Source organism: Myotis myotis, unplaced genomic scaffold (genome assembly GCF_014108235.1).
Source record: "Myotis myotis isolate mMyoMyo1 unplaced genomic scaffold, mMyoMyo1.p scaffold_m19_p_13, whole genome shotgun sequence".
Lineage (NCBI taxonomy): Eukaryota > Metazoa > Chordata > Mammalia > Chiroptera > Vespertilionidae > Myotis > Myotis myotis.
The window spans coordinates 31,797,485-31,816,794 of NW_023416317.1; the positions used below are offsets into that span (position 1 = coordinate 31,797,485).

At 40.6% G+C, this 19,310-nt stretch overlaps 1 protein-coding gene across 2 annotated transcripts in view; it reads left to right on the top strand.

The window, feature by feature from the left end:
* Positions 1–912: 912 nt before the first annotated feature.
* Positions 913–19,310, top strand: part of TOPBP1 (DNA topoisomerase II binding protein 1) — a 49,576-nt gene continuing 31,178 nt past the window's right edge. The window contains exons 1-10 of one of the 2 annotated variants that reach the window (XM_036332561.1): positions 913–1,082; positions 1,601–1,691; positions 3,837–3,971; positions 5,896–6,039; positions 7,726–7,907; positions 9,532–9,728; positions 11,059–11,238; positions 11,947–12,116; positions 12,621–12,784; positions 12,933–13,180. In XM_036332561.1, the coding sequence (XP_036188454.1) occupies positions 1,608–1,691; positions 3,837–3,971; positions 5,896–6,039; positions 7,726–7,907; positions 9,532–9,728; positions 11,059–11,238; positions 11,947–12,116; positions 12,621–12,784; positions 12,933–13,180 (1,504 nt within the window). In that variant the 5' untranslated portion in view covers positions 913–1,082; positions 1,601–1,607. The remainder of the gene's footprint in view (positions 1,083–1,600; positions 1,692–3,836; positions 3,972–5,895; positions 6,040–7,725; positions 7,908–9,531; positions 9,729–11,058; positions 11,239–11,946; positions 12,117–12,620; positions 12,785–12,932; positions 13,181–19,310) is intronic. The other variant, XM_036332560.1, reaches the window with a different exon arrangement.

Below are 19,310 nucleotides of genomic sequence, written 5' to 3' on the forward strand. Positions count from 1 at the left end.
CTCATGGATAGCAGGCAGTCAGGGCTGGTGGTGGGGGTGGTAGAGGGTAGTGGAGGGATTCAACAAACAAAAGAAATGGACACGGACAACAGTGGTGATTGGGGGTGGTGGTGGATGGGGGTGGAAGCATAGGGGGGATAAATGGTGATGGAAAATAAAAGAAATGCAAAAAGATAACAAGACTTGGCTTACATCTGAACTCTACCACTTAACTGTGACCTCGGACACATCATTTAACTTATCTAAGCCTCAGCTTTTACATCTGTGAAATGAAAATACCACTGTTTGCCTCGTAGAGTTGTTTTGGGTGGTAATATATGGTTCTCACGCACTGCCTGGCCCACGGCAGGTATAAAATATTTACCCAGCAGGGGCTGGTTTGCCTCAGTGGATAGAGCTGGGCCTACGGACTGAAGGGTCCTGGGTTCCATTCCGGTCAAGGGCACATGCCCAGGTTGCAGGTTGGATCCTCAATGGGGGGCGTGCAGGAGGCCGCCAATCAATCATTCTTTCTCGTCATTGATGTTTCTCTCTCTCCTCCCTTTCTCTCTGAAGTCAATAAAAGTATATTTTTTTAAAAAGCTATTTACCGAGGAAACGCTCTTTCCCTTGGCTTTAAGCTTTACATTTCCTTGTTTTAGGACCTCCCCTAAGGTACTTCGGCCCAGCGGCCCCATCCGGAGCTGCGGCCCCACCCCCTGAGCCGAGGGTGCTGGGCCGACTCCCGCCGGGGCCAGGGCCGCCCTCCCAAACCCGAAGTCCCAGGGCACCCGGCCCAAGTCCCCCTGAACCCCAAAGCCGGCTGGTACACCCGTCTCTCCCGCTGCCTCTCACCCTGTGGACGACTCCACCCCCTCCCGCAGCTGCGGGTGATGTCACTTCCGCCGGAAAAGGTGAGCGCGTCCGCGCGGTTGGCGCGAAAGTCGGTTCGGGGCCCGGCAATTTCCGGGTCCCGCGTCTGCCTGGGGAGGGGGCGCCGCGGGTGCGGCGGGTGTGGCCGGGCTGGCGCCCGACCCCAGCCGCTCTCCCGCTGGCTGCGCGCGCCCCCACACGCTGCCCCCAAACCCCCGCGCTCCCCGGAGGTGAGTGAGGCGCGGAGAGGGGACCCCGCTCCTTCCCCGCCGCCGCCTCTGGCCTTGGCGGCGCCTGTAACCGACGGGGAGGGGTGGCTGCGGCTGGGCCGGGAGCCGGGCCTTCCCCGGGGGCCGGGGAGCTACGCCCGGCCTGGGGAGGCAGCGCCATGCTCCCCGGCTGCACGTTTACATGAAAGCCCAGGTGCGGGTGGGCGAGGGCCGGGGATTACCTGCGGGACAGATTCACCCTGAGTGCAATGGATCGCTCATTGGTTTAGGCCCTAAACTTTAGGGACTTAGAGCCCCGATTGTGAAGGCCCTTGAGGTATTCAGCTCCGGGACCTGGAGTTGGTCCTCTGACTTGCAGGTGCGTTTCTTACAAACAGAGTGGATGAATTCACGGGGGAGGAGGCCAAAACGCCTATCGTTAGGCATTCTTGTCTGCGCAGAAAAAATAGGTCCCTTAAGCAGATAGAGTGATGCATAATGTGGTTTTGTTCTTGTTAATGGTTCCCTTATTTTGACAGTTCAAAAATGTCCAAAAATGACAAAGAACCGTTTTTTGTGAAGTTTTTAAAGTCTCCAGACAATTCCGAATGCTTTCTTAAAGCTCTTGAGGTAAGAACAGTTGAAAACATCTTGTTTGATGCTTTATTTTCTTGGTTTTAGAGTTTTTGATTTATTGGACTTTTATACCTCATAGTTATTTTATTTTCATAAATACATAGTTTTACTGTAGTCTCCATTAACATAGATATCCCATTGCTAGATATTTTTCATTAATGTGAGTATATCATTATATTTGTTGGGGGGGCTTTAAATCTGAGATTTCTGTTAAAAGTGACAGACCTGCCCTAACCGGTTTGGCTCAGTGGATAGAGCATCGGCCTGCGGACTGAAGGGTCCCAGGTTCGATTCTGGTCAAGGGCATGTACCTTGGCTGCCAGCACCTCCCCAGTGGGGGGTGTGCAGGAGGCGGCTGATCGATGTTTCTCACTCATCGATGTTTCTAACTATCGCTCTCCCTTCCTCTCTGTAAAAAATCAATAAAATATATTTTTTTAAAAGTGACAGACCTGCTGTTCTTGGAAATTAAGTTGCTTTCTTTTGTTTACTAATCAGAATAGACCTTTGTGTGTTGAAAAATTTTGAGTCAGCCCTGTACTGGGTACAGTTATTATTTGGTTGGTAGGTTGTTAAAAGTGTTTCATTATGTACAGCATAATATGGGAGGACCTGGGGGCAGGGTGGACACTTGCTGCTCACAGACCCCAGCAGCAGCAGCATAGCCTGAGAGTTTGTTATAAAAGCAGAACTTGGGCCCCAACTCGGACTTCCCAATTAGAATCTACCTTTTAACAAGATCCTCAGTGTGATTTCTGTGTACATTAAAGTTTAAGAAGCTCTGTTGTAGCAGGGTTTTCCTTAAAGTTTACTCCTTCAGCAAATAAATATTGTGTGCCTGATCAGCACTGCCCTAGCACATGGGATACATCTGTGATCAGAGCAGAAGATTCCTACTTTCTTAGAGTTTACATTCTATTCTAGCAGGAGGAAGTAGACATTAATCAGACATGATAAATGAGTAAACTATACCGTATGTTACAGTGTGCTAAGTGGTAAGGGAAAAGAGCAAGACAGGTTACGGGGTCTGGAAGGTTGTAATTTTAAATGGAGTGTGATTGGGGTATCCTTTATGGAAAAGATGATATTGAGTTTGCTTGAAGGAGGTGAGATAGTTAGCCGCGTGGCTATCTGGTGAAGGAGGTTTTGGGCAGAGGGAAAACAGGCCCCTGGGAAAGTGCGTGGAGTGTCTGTACAACATTAGTGTGGCTGTAGTATGATGAGCAAGAGATGGAAGGAAGAATATTAAGGGATGCTTCAGAGAGGAGGATTAAGAGGACGTGTAGGGCCTTGGGGGCCATTGTAAGGACTTTGGCTTTTTCTTTCAGTGAGATGGAAAGCCGTTGGAAGGTTTTAATCAGAACAGTGGCATGATCTGACTTACTCATCTTAAGGGATCATTCTAAGTATTTATTTAACATGAGGACTTCAAATTTTGTTCAGAAAATATTTGAGTGCTTACCCAGGTGCCAGGATATGGTGGCAAACAAGATCGTGAAACTTTCCTTTAAGGGAGAGAGACAACTATATATGTCTACACAATATCAGTGTTATGTCTTCATAACATAGACTGGAGGGGAAGGGTATTTTAGAAATCGTGATCAGGAAAGGCATCTCAGAGGACGTGACATTCGAAGTGAGGCATCAAGTCTGGTGAAGACCTGGGAGAATATTCCAGGCAGTGGGAGCAAGAGCAAAGCCTCTAAATGAGGTCATGCTTAGCTTGTTCCAGTGGTAGTAAGAAAGCTGGAGTGGCTCGAGAAAAAGTAAGGCCGGCGAGAGGTAGAAGGTGAGGACAGGGAGACAGGCAAGGGCTAGACGCCTTGGTCTCGTAGGCCATCCTAAGAAGTGTGGATTTTATTCTGGGTGTGCTTGAAAGACATTGAAGTTTTTGAGCAGAGTAACATAATGTGATTTATATTGTTAAAAAGATTCCTTGCTGTTGTATGGAGAAGAGATTTAGGGCAAGGAAGGGAGAAGAAAACACTTTAGAGACTTCTGCAGAGGTCTAGGTGAGAGGTGATGGAAGAGTCCAACAGGAAAAAGGCTGGACTTGAGATGGATTTTGAATATAGAGTTCATAGGACTTAAATAACAAGGGACAATTTCAGGTGCAATCTTATTTCATTTTTCTTTCAGTCAATAAAAGAGTTCCAGTCCGAAGAATATCTTCAGATTATTACAGAAGAAGAGGCATTGAAGATAAAGGAGAATGATAGATCACTTTATATCTGTGACCCTTTTAGTGGTGTTGTCTTCGATCACCTCAAAAAGGTTTGCTGACTTATAATGTGTTCCTTCAGTAGTGTGTTTTTGGTTTATTTTTGCTTCAGTGGACAAATTATTTATTGATCAAGAAGTATTATGCAAATTATGAATACAAAGAAATTCTTTGGTTTGGGGAGTCTGGAATATTTTTAAAGGCTAATTATGTTATAAGCTTTTGTTAATATATAATTTTTTATAGTATTTCAGGGGTTTTAACTTTACTTAGTATAAGGGGACCCTATAGTAATGAAGCATTTTATTTTTTAAACTAACACCCCTTTCAAAAAATAGTTTATTGATTTTGAGAGGGAGAGGGAGAGGAAGAGAGAGAAACATGGATGTGAGAGAGAGTAACATCGATTGGCTGCCTCCTCCACACCCCCTGCTCGGGCATGTGCCCTGTCCGGGAATTTAACCAGCAACCTTTCGTTGCACGCCCAACCAACTGAGGCACACCAGCCAGGCGATAATGAAGCATTTTAGTGATTGAGTTCTACTGTCCTTAAACTTGGTGTGATTGCAAAACATTTCAGGGAGAAATAAAGAGTAGGAAAAGACCTCAACGTAATGCTTGGTTACTCACTGTCTTTCAGACTACTTGCTCTTGCAGGTAGAATTTTAATACCTGTACTTTTTAAAGACTGAAAAGTTATGTTAAAAGGAAGCATTTTGGTGATGAGTATTGCTAATATACCAGTGAGCCATCTTCATTTCTTTCTGTTGATTCTAGAGTCTACTGACTCATTATTTTTTTGGTGTCTGGACAAGAGAGAAGCATTGAAATAAAAGTAAACGGGCTGTAATTCCATCCAGATTATAAAGAAGTGATTCTTGTTTGAAGGAGAAGAAAACATAGAAGAGTAGGCAGATGCAGTATCTGTACAATTTATGGAAGGTCTGTGCCCACTTTTGCCAGAAGCATTGTTGGTCTTACCCTCCTTTTGGAATAACACTGCTTGTCAGAATCAGTAGCATCAAAAACTCAATTTTCTTCTGACCAAGAAGATAATCATTTACTCTGTAGGTATTTCAGTCATGTTATGGTGACTTTCACAACTGTAGGCTTTTTTAGCCTGGCTTGAATGTGCTAGTGTCAATTATCAATGAAAATGAAAGGTCATTTTTGTTTTTAGTAACCTACAGTATCTTAAGAGAAGTGTTTGTGGGTTTTCCTTGGGAAGACTTTGAGTTGCAGACAGAGTATTTAAAACAAATGTAGAAACTGCCCAGAACTATATGGTTTTGTGGTGGTGTTTTTTGGTGATATAAGAGGTATTTTAGATGAGGTTTATTTAGGCTTAGTATTTTTTTTTTTTTAATATATTTTATTGATTTTTTACAGAGAGGAAGGGAGAGAGATAGAGAGTTAGAAACATCGATGAGAGAGGGACATCGATCAGCTGCCTCCTGCACATCTCCTACTGGGGATGTGCCCGCAACCCAGGTACATGCCCTTGACCGGAATCGAACCTGGGACCTTTCAGTCCGCAAGCCGACGCTCTATCCACCGAGCCAAACCGGTTTCGGCGGCTTAGTATTTTTAAACTGCTTCATTGACTGGATGCTTCATTTAAAAAATATATCAGGATAATTCCTAATTATAGCATAAAACCGTTAGTCATACACCCTTCCATTGTTAAGATTGTGTTTGTTTCCGAGATTAAAATTTCAGTGGTAATTTTGAGTGAGTGTGGCTCTTGGAGCTTATTTCTTTTGATAGCCTGCATTGTTTGATATGCTTTTATGTGTGTGTAGTTAATGAGTACTGTATCTGAGAAATTATATAATGGCCTCAGTTTTTCTTAAAGCAATTTGGGGAAATTTTTGTGGTGGTCATCAACTTCTATAAAGAATTGGTAAATAATATAAAATGTAATTTTATAAGACTGAAGTTCTTTCCCTACTTACTGAACTTTTCCTTTTTTTATAGCTTGGCTGCAGAATTGTTGGTCCTCAAGTAGTCATATTTTGTATGCAACACCAGCGGTGTGTCCCAAGAGCTGAGCATCCAGTTTATAATATGGTTATGTGTGATGTAACTGTATCTTGTACAAGCCTGGAAAAAGACAAAAGGGTAGGTGTTGAGGAATATGTCTGTATTTCCATACCTAATTTTTCATTGTGTAGAATATACTTGAAAGACTTTACACTGGGTGTTTATATTTTCATTTTTATTATTATTTTTAGAGAGAGGGAGAGAGAGAGAAACCGATAGGTATCAATCGGTTGCCTCCCATATGCACCCTGACCAGGGACCGAACCCAAAACGTGGGCATGTTCCTTGACCGGGAATTAAACCTGCAACTCTTCGGTGCACAGGACAATGCTCAACCTACTGAGCCGCACTGACCAGGACTATCTTTTTATTTTTTTATAAGTTGAATATAGTGGGATCTGTTTTATTTATTTTTAAGAAGATACATTTTATTTATTTTAAATCTATTTTTATTGATTTCAGAGAAGGGAGAGGGAAAGAAAGATAGAAACATCAGTGATGAGAGAGAATCATAGATTGGCTGCCTCCTGCACGCTCCCCACTGGGATCGAACCCACAACCTAGGCACGTGCCCTTGACTGGAATCGAACCCGGGACCCTTCAGTCCACAGGCCGATGCTCTATCCACTAAGCCAAACCAGCTAGGGCGAGAAGATACATTTTAAATACGTTTTTATTTATTACAGAGAGGAAGGGAAGAGAGATAGAGAAACATCAGTGTTGAGAGAGAATCATCAACTGGCTACCTCCTGCACGCCCTCCACTAGGAATCGAGCCTACAACCTGGGCATATGCCCTTGACCGGAATCGAACCTGTGACCTTTCAGTCCATAGGCCCATGCTCTATCCACTGGACCAAACTGGCCAGGGCTAAGCAAAAAAAAAATTTTTAAGGAAACTCACTTTTTCCCCTATATAGTCAATGAGTTTGCTTTTGAATTACATTTTTCCACTGTAGATGGGAAATCCTAAAAAAGAGGGGGATTCTGAGAGAGGTATGTAATAGATATGTTATATATGTATTTACACATTTTAAAATATGTATGGTAAATTAAAATATATTGTTTATTATAGAAGCAATATAGTGCCTTAGCCAGTGTGGCTCAGTTGGCTAAGTGTCGTCCCATGCACCAGAAAGGGAACCGGTTGGATTCCCAGTTAGGGCACGTGTCCAGGTTGTGGGTTCCGTCCACAGTCGAGGTGTGTACGGGAGGCAGCTGACCAATGTTTCTCACATCGAGGTTTTTCTTTCTCTATCCCACTCCCTTCCTTTCTCTCTCTCTAAAAATCAATAAAAACATACTTTAAAAACCCCAACAACATAGTTTAATAACTTCATGGAGTTCAAAGAGATAAACATAGGAAAATAATGTATAAAGGTAATTATTTTAAAATCTATGCCCTGGCCTGGGACTCACTTAGTTGGAGTGTCATCGCAATACACCAAGGTTGTGGGTTTGATATCCAGTTGACACACACGAGAAGCAACCAGTGAATGCATAAATAAGTGGAATAACAATGATGTTTCTTGCTCTTGCATTCTTTTTCCCTTCCTCCCTCTTTATCTAAAATCAATAAATAGAAATGTAAAAAATTTTATTTATAATTTATATTTACCTTCCAAATATATTAATTAAGTGGTTAATTATTTAATTTTATATTGGTGAGAAACACTTGTGTATTCAAGCTAACAATATATATATGGGATATTGTATAAAAAATAAATTTGCTTTAGTATTAATATATTTTCTCTTGGGACTACAGGAAGAAGTTCATAAATATGTACAAATGATGGGTGGACGTGTATACAGAGACCTTAATGTATCAGTAACTCACCTTATTGCCGGAGAAGTTGGTAGCAAAAAATACTTAGTTGCTGCAAATCTAAAGAAACCAATTTTGCTTCCTTCTTGGGTTAACACACTTTGGGAGAAGTCACAAGAGAAGTAAGAAAGACATTTTGATATTTTCTAGATTTGAAAATGATACTTTCAGTCATTCTAGCTTGTGAGTTTTCATAGGGGAGGTTTTATTGTATCTTTGGATTTATCATTCCGTGACAAAAATTGGGTCATTATTCTTTTCTCCAATGAAAACAAAAGAGCAGATTCTAAAAACTGTTACCCGGTTAGAGGTTGATAGGTAGAATGGGCTATGGCAGTGATGGCGAACCTTTTGAGCTCGGCGTGTCAGCATTTTGAAAAACCCTAACTTAACTCTGGTACCGTGTCACATATAGAAAATTTTTGATATTTGCAACCATAGTAAAACAAAGATTTATATTTTTGATATTTTATATATTTAAATGCCATTTAACAAAGAAAAATCAACCAAAAAAATGAGTTCGCGTGTCACCTCTGACACGTGTGTCATAGGTTCGCTATCACTGGGCTATGGGGTTAGAACTAGCTACAAGGTAGGAAATGCTTTGATAATAAAATTGTTTTGAGCAGTACCTGTAAAATAGTTGGGAAAATCAGTATGGCAGCTGCAGCTTTTCTATTGCTTTCTTTAATACTGTACCCATATGTTAATATGGAGAGCAAATTAGTCATTTGGGCAGTTGTATTCCCTCCCAAAGTGGATATGTGTAAGGTTGAAAATAAAATGTAAGTCATTAACTGGGATGTGATCATTCAGTAAATATTAATTGAGCCCATTTTATGTATCTGCCCTGAGCTAGGCTGTAGGCATATGTAGTGAGCAAAACAGGATAGCATCTCTGCCTTCATGGCACTTAGAGCTTATTTCAAGGGACAGAATTGAGTTTCCTTTAAAATTAGAGTAACTCTAAGTCCAGGTTCCACTGTTTGAATTAAATAGGGATTTTCCCAGTCTTTCACACCATCCCGCACATCCTAATCATGTCTCCACGTTGGCACCCTTATTCCCAGCCTGTTTCATCAGCACATCTGCCTAGCATGGCAACAGAAGACAATGATATTTTTGTTGGTTTCTGCCCCAAATCATTGCTTATTATTTGTATAAGAAAAGGATACAGATTCTGTTTTTCTAGTAGGCAACCGAAGTAGAGATTCAGACTTAGAATTTTGGAAAATAACCACCATTTTAACCAGCACGGACTTAAGAGTTAATGAAAAGTTTTCCCTTAAAATAATTTTGAGAGACTGTCTGAAACATTACTTTATATTAGAGATATAGTGCCAAACTTAGATTAGCAATTAGTATAATTCTGAGTGCCTGTGAGTTCCCCTTAAGATTTATTTTTTTCTTCTTTTTTTAATATATTTTATTGATTTTTTACAGAGAGGAAGGGAGAGGGATAGAGAGTTAGAAACATCGATCAGCTGCCTCCTGCACACCCCCTACTGGGGATGTGCCCACAACCAAGGTACATGCCCTTGACCGGAATCGAACCTGGAACCTTTCAGTCCGCAGGTCGAGGCTCTATCCACTGAGCCAAACTGGTTAGGGCTCCCCTTAAGATTTAATAAAAATCTTTAAAAATGAGGAAAGCATTAGTGATATTGTTCTTTTCTGGTAAAATTTAAACTATCGGGTATATTTAATATGTTCATTTTTCTCCGTTTTATCATTTGTTTTCCCCAGTACAATAACTAGATATACTGATATAAACATGGAAGACTTCAAGTGTCCTATTTTTCTTGGTTGCATAATCTGTGTGACTGGCTTGTGTGGCTTAGAAAGGAAGTCAGTTCAGCAACTCACAGTTAAGCATGGAGGCCAATACATGGGACAATTGAAAATGAATGAATGTACACATCTCATTGTGCAAGAACCAAAAGGTAAAACTATTTCCTGAATGGACAAATGCAAGATTTTCTCTGCTTTTTAACAATTTAAGATTTTCTTTACAGAATAGCTTTTGCTTCTGACATACCATAAATGTAGTATGGTATTTTTTCCCCTAAAAATCTTACAAAAATAGTTTGGGTCACAATTTGTAGAAAAATTACATGACTGTCCTAGTGTTTATCCAGGTAATTCAATAAATATAAAATAAAAATTTTCAATGGTGCTTTATCTAAATTTATTATCCAATTATTTTATTTTATTTTTTTAAGTCTCCTACACAATTACCAAATACTTAGAAAAGAGACAAGAAATTTGGATGGATAACAAGAGAGCTAATAGATGTAGTTAAATTACATATCTTTCTAATCTCATATCTATACAGTGTTTTATTCAGACCTAGATAGGACATAAAATTAGAAAAATATTGTTAAAATTGGTCATTGTAATTAAGTCAGAATTTTGTGTATGCCCAATTATATTATAAGTAAAATTGGTCACTGCTATTGCTGTTTTCTCATTCTGAGGATAGTTCATTTCCTGGCTCTCAAGAATGTAAAAAAACGGCTTTCATGTTATTTTTATTACATGTTGACATCAATTTCCCTATGATACTGTTTCAAAATGCATTGTGTTAAAATATTTTTAAGGCAGTAAAAGGTTTTATGGCTATATATATACATATACATATACATACATATATATATATATATATATATATATATATATATATATATACACACACACACACACACACACACACACGTGAGAGCAAAACGCCAATCGGTTACCTCCTGCATATGCTTTGACTGGGAATTGAATCAGCAGCCTTTCAATGCATGGGACAAGGCCCAACCAATTGAGCCACACCGGCCAGGGGTATATGCTCTTTTTAATGTAATTTATTTATCTGCATATCTCTCCTGGACTTCAAGGAGAATCTGATGACATCAGAGTAGTCTACTCAGAGCCGGTATTTGGCAATTTTCACAGTTGTTTTATGTACTCTTATTACAATGGTGTAATGAGAGTTATCCCTCTGTTATAGACAAAGAAACTGGTTTAAAGAAATTAAATGAAGGAGGATATACTCAAACCAAGTCTAATATTATTTCAGTTACCCCACAGTTGCCTCTGTCTCTATATAAGTTTATAAGAGATGTAACTCCTCACATAGCATCTGTATTTATTTAAAAGAGTAATTACTAGTGACTTTAACTTTGTGTCAGGTGGATTTTTTAATAACCTATCATAAATTTGAATATTTCTGCCAAGACAGAGTTTAATGATTTGCATTGCTCTCTTTCCTAATGAACATGATAGGTCAAAAATATGAATGTGCCAAGCGATGGAATGTGCACTGTGTGACCACACAGTGGTTTTTTGATAGTGTTGAGAAAGGTTTTTGTCAGGATGAATCCATGTACAAGACAGAGCCTAGACCAGAAACAAACACTCTGCCTGATACTTCAACTCCTGCTGGCCAGATCAACACAATTAATAGTAAGTCTCATTGGGATTAAAGTAAACTATCAGTTTTCTGTGTAAGAATTGATAATAGGATCAGTGAGAGATAGTAGGGAATTCCATTTTTTCTTGCTCTGCCTCTAGGCATAATTGTATTAGAACCAAATTGAATGAAAAATTAGTTAAGAACTTCTGATATTTTTTTTTGTAATGAATGCATACTTTCTTTCATACCCTGATATAATGAAGAAGATGCTTAAAGAAATTAAGAATACCAACAGATAGACTTAAAATTTTAATTTTTAAAAACTTGACTGGTGTGCAAATATTATTAGTACATTTCCTTTTTTTACTAGTTTGCTGCTGTTATAGATCATCTATATTCGTATAAAATTTAAAACCGTTTCTAGTTTGTAGGTTTCATGTTGGGCAATTGAGAAATGTTTATAAACTATTTTTTTAACATTAGCTTCCTGGGCCTTAAGGCCAGCAACTTTAGATTTTTTATTAAAAGTTAGTCACTGTTAAGTAAACATATTAAATATATTTTCATTTCAATAAAATATGAGCCTTAGTTTTATTTTTCCTTTTCGTATTTTGCTACCAAGATTTCAGTAAAAACACTTGAATCTTAACTTTGGAAGCTGTTCATAGCTCTGTGTGTATCAGAAAACTTAATCTATAGAAAAACATGTAATCAGTTATTTTATCTTCATAAATATTACATCTTTGTTTAATATGTAGGTCGTACTCTTTCAGATGTCAGCAATATTTCCAACATCAATGCAAGTTGCATAAATGAATCGATATATAATTCCATTCTTAATAGCAAAGTGGAGCCTATACTTGAAAACCTAGAGAATCTGGATGTCAGTGCCTTTCAAGCACCTGAAGATTTATTAGATGGTTGTCGGGTATGTCTTCATTATGTAATAATTCAGTAAGTGACAGTGTACATCAGTACTTCCTAGTCTGACTTTGAAGACCCTTCAGAGTTGGGCTTCCTCCTTTTCTGCATAAACCCTCCACACTAGCTAAGCAGGTGCACTTATTAGGCCATGTCCATCCTTTATCTGTCAGGGTCCCTCTGCCTGGGATGTACCTTCATCTGTCATCCTTCAAAGTCTATTCAGAAGATAATTTTATTCTGGCTTTTATTTAAAGCACCAAAGTAATTATCAAATATCTACTGTAAAGTACAAGAATGCTTTGGGATTATGAAGAAGTGATAAAAATCAAAATTTCAGAATACACTCTTCATTATATCTTTTTTTTCTCGTTTTTTTTCTGTCAATATATCTTAAAACACACGTTGTCTTATTTACACACAGTAGATTTTGATATATATTTATAATGTGTTACTTGTGAGAGAAATAGTGTCTTACATGCATTAATCAAAGTAAATTCTTTCTTTGCAGATATATCTTTGCGGTTTTAGTGGCAGAAAACTAGATAAACTGAGAAGGCTTATTAACAGTGGAGGTGGAGTTCGTTTTAACCAGCTCAATGAAGATGTAACTCATGTTATTGTGGGAGATTATGATGATGAATTGAAGCAGTTTTGGGATAAATCAGCCCACAGGTTTTGTTATTTTTCAATTCACAGCAATTTCTATTCTATAATAATGCTTCTTAAAATTGCATATTCATGTAATTTTGGAAATTGCATGGCAGGTGGGATTATGGTCTTTATAGTTTAAACTAACATATAATTCTGCATTACTTTTTAGGCCTCATGTAGTGGGAGCAAAATGGTTGCTACAGTGTTTTAGTAAAGGTTATATGCTTCCTGAAGAGCCATACATCCATGCTAATTACAAACCAGTGGAAATCCCAGTTTCAGATCAACCTGAAAATAAAACAGCCCTTTTAAAAAAGAACAACAGCTTCTCCAAGAAAAACTTCGCTTCTGCTGAAAAGCATGAGCAAGCTGATGAAGATCTGCTCTCTCAATATGTAAATAATAACGCAACAGTAGGTAAGAAATAATTGATTAGTGTTTATAGTTATTGGGAACTATTTTAGTAGTAACGTAAAAAATATTTTTATTTTGAGAGTACATTTATTAAAGCTGGGGACAGTGAAACAAGGAAAGGCTTAGAATAGAAGCAGTAGCCTGGCCAGTGTGGCTCAGTTGGTTGAGTATTGACCCATAAACCAGGAGGTCACGGTTAGATTCCTGATCAGGGCACATGCCCAGGTTGTGGGCTTGATCCCCAGTAGGGAGCATGCAGAAGGCAGCTGATCAATGATTTTTCTCATTATTAATGTTTCTATCTCTTTCCCTCTCCCTTCCTCTCTAGAATCAATAGAAATATATTTTAAAAATAATAAAATGAATACACTTAAAAAAAAAAAAAAGGAAGAAGAAACTCCAAATAGATCAGAAATTCTAATGTGGACCAAAAAAAAAAAAAAAAAAGCAGTAAGAGAGAGCCTAGGCAGGGCTGTTTTGGCTAACTGGAAAGTCAGAGAAAAGGGGCCTTGGAGGCAGGGTCAGGGGGCCAGTCTGGGACAAGCTGCTGCTGCCCGTTGCTCCCCTGGTTGCAAATCTGAGGACGCTTAGAGTTTAGGACAGCCGTGGGCAAACTACGGCCCGCGGGCCGGATCCGGCCCGTTTGAAATGAATAAAACTAAAAAAAAAAAGACCGTACCCTTTTATGTAATGATGTTTACTTTAAATTTATATTAGTTCACACAAACACTCCATCCATGCTTTTGTTCCGGCCCTCCCGTCCAGTTTAAGAACCCATTGTGGCCCTCGAGTCAAAAAGTTTGCCCACCCCTGGTTTAGGAGATGTATGCCTGAGAGGGAGAGAGCCTGTTAGTTACTTTTTCTAAGCAGGCAAAGCTAAGGAACCTCAGACCCTCTTTCTCACTTCTACTCAACTCCCCTTTCATCTGTTTTATATTTGGCATCACTTGGTTTGAGTTTATAACATGAAGTTTTTGTTTTTTAATTATAGTTTACATTCAGTATTTTGTATTAGTTTCAGGTGTACAGCATAGTGTTTAGACGATCATACTTTACATAATGATACCCCCAATCTTTTTTTTTTTTAATTGATTTCAGAGAGGGAGAGAGAAAGAGAAACATCAGTGATGAGAGAGAATCATTGATCGGCTGCCTCCTGCGGGCCCCACACTGGGGATTGAGCCAACAACCCTGGTATGTGCCCTGACTGGGAATTGAACCGTGAACTCCAGGTTCATAGGTTGACATTCAAACACTGAGCCACGCCAGCTAGGCACCCCCAATCTTTCACTACCATCTTCACCATACATCGCTATTTTGATATTATTGTCTATATTCCCTATGTTGTACTTGACATCCCTGTGACTATTTTATAACAACCTTGTAACAAATATCTCTTACTGGGTTATTGTGGTTTTTAGTGCATACAGTGCTATACTGTGGACTACTGCCACCTCAGGTATTCTCAGTGTGGTAGGGAAATTGCCACTGAAGAGTAGTAAGCATCATATGTCCTTTAAAAAAAAATGAAAGATTTAATACATCCAAAAAGATATAAAGAATAATATAATTAATAACTGTATACTGCTATCTAGCTTTAAAAAAAGAAAGAATATTCTATGCCTGTCAATTCCTCCCCATCTTTTTATAGTTTACAATCTGTATAAACAACATATACACACTGTTCATTTTGTGTATATTAACTTAAATGATAGATGGTGTGTCCTCTCTTTCTACCTGCTTCTCTAAATGTGAGAGATATTCATCTGATCCAACTATAACTAATTAAGAAAAGACCACACTGCTATATGAGCATACTATAATGTTTCCATTTTCCCACTTATGGACATTTTTATAATCTTTTCTTTGCCAATACAAACAATACTACTGAGATTGTTCTTATGCATGTTTCTGCACATGAGCAAGAATTTTTCTAGGGTGGGTGTGGTTGATTCATGGGATACGTATTTATATAATGCAGATTGCTTTGTCTTTGTTTACCACTTTACACTAGAATGATAGTAAGGGTTTCTGTTGCACATACTTTCAACGTTTAGTATTTCTTGTAAGTTTGACATTTCTGCCAGTTTGATGGATGTAAAGAAAGATCTCATAGTCATTTTGAGTGCTATTGGACATAATATCTTTATTTTTATTTTTTTGGCCATAATATTTTAAGATAGTTGAATTTTTCAATCTGTTCTTTTGTGGTTGTGCTTTTCTATTTTATGTAAGTTTTCCTACCCTGAGTCATAAAGTTACTCCTTTTTTACATTGCTTTTATTTCTATTTTCATTTAATCACATTACAGTTTTCTTAAACGGAACACTAGGCTATATATACTAGAGGCCCGGTGCACGAAAATCATGCACTGGGGGGTGGGGTTCCCTCAGCCCAGCCTGCCCCTCTCACAGTCCGGGAGCCCTCAGTGGATGTCCTACTGATGGCCACAGTCTGGCAGCAGAGGCTCGGAGCAGGCGGCCCGTGTGTGTGTGTGTGTGTGTGTGTGTGTGTCTCTCCCCACTAGGGGTCTGCCCCCAGCCACATTGGAGGCTCAGAGCAGGCACTGTGTGTGTGTGTGTGTGTGTGTGTGTGTGTGTGTGTGTGTGTGTCTGCTGGGGGCCTGCCCCCAGCCACACCATGGAAGCTTGGAGCAGGAGCCCCTCTGTGTTGATCTCTCAGGCTCCTGGCCTCCACTGCATGTTGTACTCTCCCTTGAACTATGGCCAGGATGAGGGTGCTGCTTGCAAGCCGGGCTTTCCTGCTCCTGGATCGCCATGGCGACCGGGGAGCAGGCCCAGCTGGGGGCTGCCCGCAGGCCGGGCTTTCCTGCTCCCATTTCAGGCCCAGCTTGGGGCTGCCCGCAGGCCAGGCTTGTTTTCCTGCTCCCGGATCACCATGGTGACCGGGGAGCAGGGAAAGTTTGGGGCTGCCCACAGGCCGGGCTTGCTTTCCTGCTCCCAGATCAGGCATAGCTGGAGGCTGCCTACAGGCTGCACTTTTCTATTTACCATGGCCAGATCACCACAGCAACCCAGGGCCCAGGGGCACTTTCCTGCTCTCCAATAGTCATAGGGTCCCAGCTGGGGCGGGGCTTAGCAGTGCGGGGCTTAGGCGGCACAGGGGTCCCGGCTGAGGGCTCAGGTGGCACACAGAGGTCCCGGTTGGGGGCGGGGCTTATGCCCCGCTGCCCAGGGCTGCACATGGGGCCCGGATGGCAGCTAGCACTGTCCCGCCCTGCCTGTAGTATAGGATAGAGGCCTGGTGCACAGGTGGGGGCCGGCTGGTTTGCCCTGAAAGTGTCCCAGATCAGGGTGGGGCTCCCGCTTGGGTGCCTGGCCAGCCTGGATGACGGGCTGATGGCTGTTTGCAGCTGCTCACACCCCCTTCAGGGTGGGGGTCCCCACTGGGGTGCCTGGCCAGTCTGGGTGAGGGCCTGAGAGTCATTTTCAGGCTGGAGGGCAACTTAAGCTCCCAGCCTCTCCTTTTTTTCTTTTTTTTTTAATTCTGGGATTTATTTACGTTCTATAGCTGTCACTGGAGCTGAGAGCCGGCTCCAGCTCTGAGGGCTTAAAGCAGGTTTCTGGGTCTGTTTGGCTTCCATAATTGAAACTCTGTTGCCATCACAGCAGCTCTAAGCTCTGAGGCCGAAGCTGGCTGAAAGCAGGTTTCTAGGTTTGTTTGGCTTCTATAATTGAAACTCTTGTTGCCATCACTGCAGCTCTAAGCTCTGAGGCCAAAGCTGGCTGAAAACAGGTCTCTGGAGCCTGTTTAGCTTCTATAATTGCAACATAGTTGCTTAGAGTGCAGCTCAGAGCCGGGCTGCGGCAGGCGGGGAACCTTGGCTTCCTCCATCACTGGAGCAAGGAAGCCTCCTGTTCGTTTCAGCTGCATGGCTGCTGGTGGCCATCTTGGTTGGCAGTTAATTTGCATATCCTGCTGATTAGCCGATGGGAAAGGTGTCAGAGTTATGGTCAATTTGCATGTTTCTCTTTTATTAGATAGGCTATTTATTTATTTATTTACTTGATTTCAGAGAGGAAGGGAAAGAGAGAAAAAAACATCAATGATGAGAGAATCATTGATCAGCTGTCTCCTGCACATCCCCTACTGGGGATCGAGCCTGCAACCCAAGCATGTGCCCTTGACTAGAATCGAACCCAGGACCCTCCAGTCCACAGGCTGACACTCTATCCACTGATCCAAGCCAGCTAGGGCAGAACACTAGGCATTTTAATTGCGGGACTTATGACTACTGTCCTCCCAAGAGGAGCTGCCATGTTACTCTGTCAAGGGGCGGACTTATAGGTGGTTTATGTTAGTAGTGCCCCCTGCTGTTGTGTGGCACACATCCTGGTTCTAGAAAGTTCAGGTACTTTTGGATTTCAGACCTCTCCCCACCACTGGTGTTGGTTCATTCCACCTCTGGAGACCCTGAGCTGCATTGAGGCAGAACAGCCTTAGAGTTCCACTGTTAAGTTATTCCTTATATCTGTCTTAGAAGTCTTAAGCTTTTGCTTTTTCACATGTCTTCATTCCATATGGAGTTGATTTTTGTATTTGATGTGAACTTTTCTAATTGTATGTTATCCGTGTGGATAATCACTTGTTTTTATTTTTATTTTTTTTTAATATATTTTTACTGATTTTTTACAGAAAGGAAGGGAGATAGTCAGAAACATCGATGAGAGAGAAACATCGATCAGCTGCCTCCTGCACATCTCCTACTGGGGATGTGCCCGCAACCCAGATACATGCCCTTGACCGGAATCGAACCTGGGACCTTTCAGTCTGCAGGCCGACGCTCTATCCACTGAGCCAAACCGGTTTCGGCTAATCACTTGTTTTTAATACTTTTTATTGAATAGTCCATTGTTTCTTCACTAGTTAGCACTACTGCCTCTGTCATTTTAAGGTTCTGTTAAGTGGGCATCTGTTTAGGCTTTCCATTCTGTTCCATTGAGATACCACACTTGATAAACTGTCTTATTATAATCATCTTGTAATATGTTTGGCTATCTGAGATTAAAAGACTCCAATTTTCTTTACAAAAGTGTTTCAAGTCTTCTTGTACCTTTGCTTCCATACCAATTTTTAAAATTAGTTTGTCAAGAAGAAAGATTCATTTATGTTTTAGCATGTGTCAGAATTTCAAATTTAGTTTTTTAATGTGTTTTGAGTTTTTTTAAACTTAGTCAATTTTTTTTTTTTAATTAAATCTTTATTGTTCAGATTATTACATTTGTTCCTCTTTTTTTTCCCCCCATAACTCCCCTCCTCCCAGTTCCCGCCCCACCCTCCGCCCTCACTCCCCACCCACTGTCCTCATCCATAGGTGCACGATTTTTGTCCAGTCTCTTCCCGAATCTCCCACACCCCTTTCCCCCCCAGGAATAGTCAGTCCATTCCCTTTCTATGTCCCTGATTCTATTATAATCACCAGTTCATTCTGTTCATCAGATTATTTATTCACTTGATTCTTAGATTCACTTGTTGATAGATGCATATTTGTTGTTCATAATTTGTATCTTTACCTTTTTCTTCCTCTTCCTCTTCTTAAAGGATACCTTTCAGCATTTCATATAATCCTGGTTTGGTGGTGATGAACTCCTTTAGCTTTTCCTTATCTGTGAAGCTCTTTATCTGACCTTCAATTCTGAATGATAGCTTTGCTGGATAAAGTAATCTTGGTTGTAGGTTCTTGGTATTCATCACACTGAATATTTCTTGCCACTCCCTTCTGGCCTGCAAAGTTTCTGTTGAGAAATCAGCTGACAGTCGTATGGGTATTCCCTTGTAGGTAACTGAGTTTCTTTCTCTTGCTGTTTTTAAGATTCTCTCTTTATCTTTTGCTCTTGGCATTTTAATTATGATGTGTCTTGGTGTGGTCCTCTTTGGATTCCTTTTGTTTGGGGTTCTCCGCGCTTCTTGGACCTGTAAGTCCATTTCTTTCACCAGGTGGGGGAAGTTTTCTGTCATTATTTCTTCAAATAGGTTTTCAATATCTTGCTCTCTCTCATCTTCTGGCACCCCTATAATTCTGATGTTGGTACGCTTGAAGCTGTCCCAGAGGCTCCTTACACTATCCTCGCATTTTTGGATTCTTTTTTCATTTTGCTTTTCCGGTTGGGTG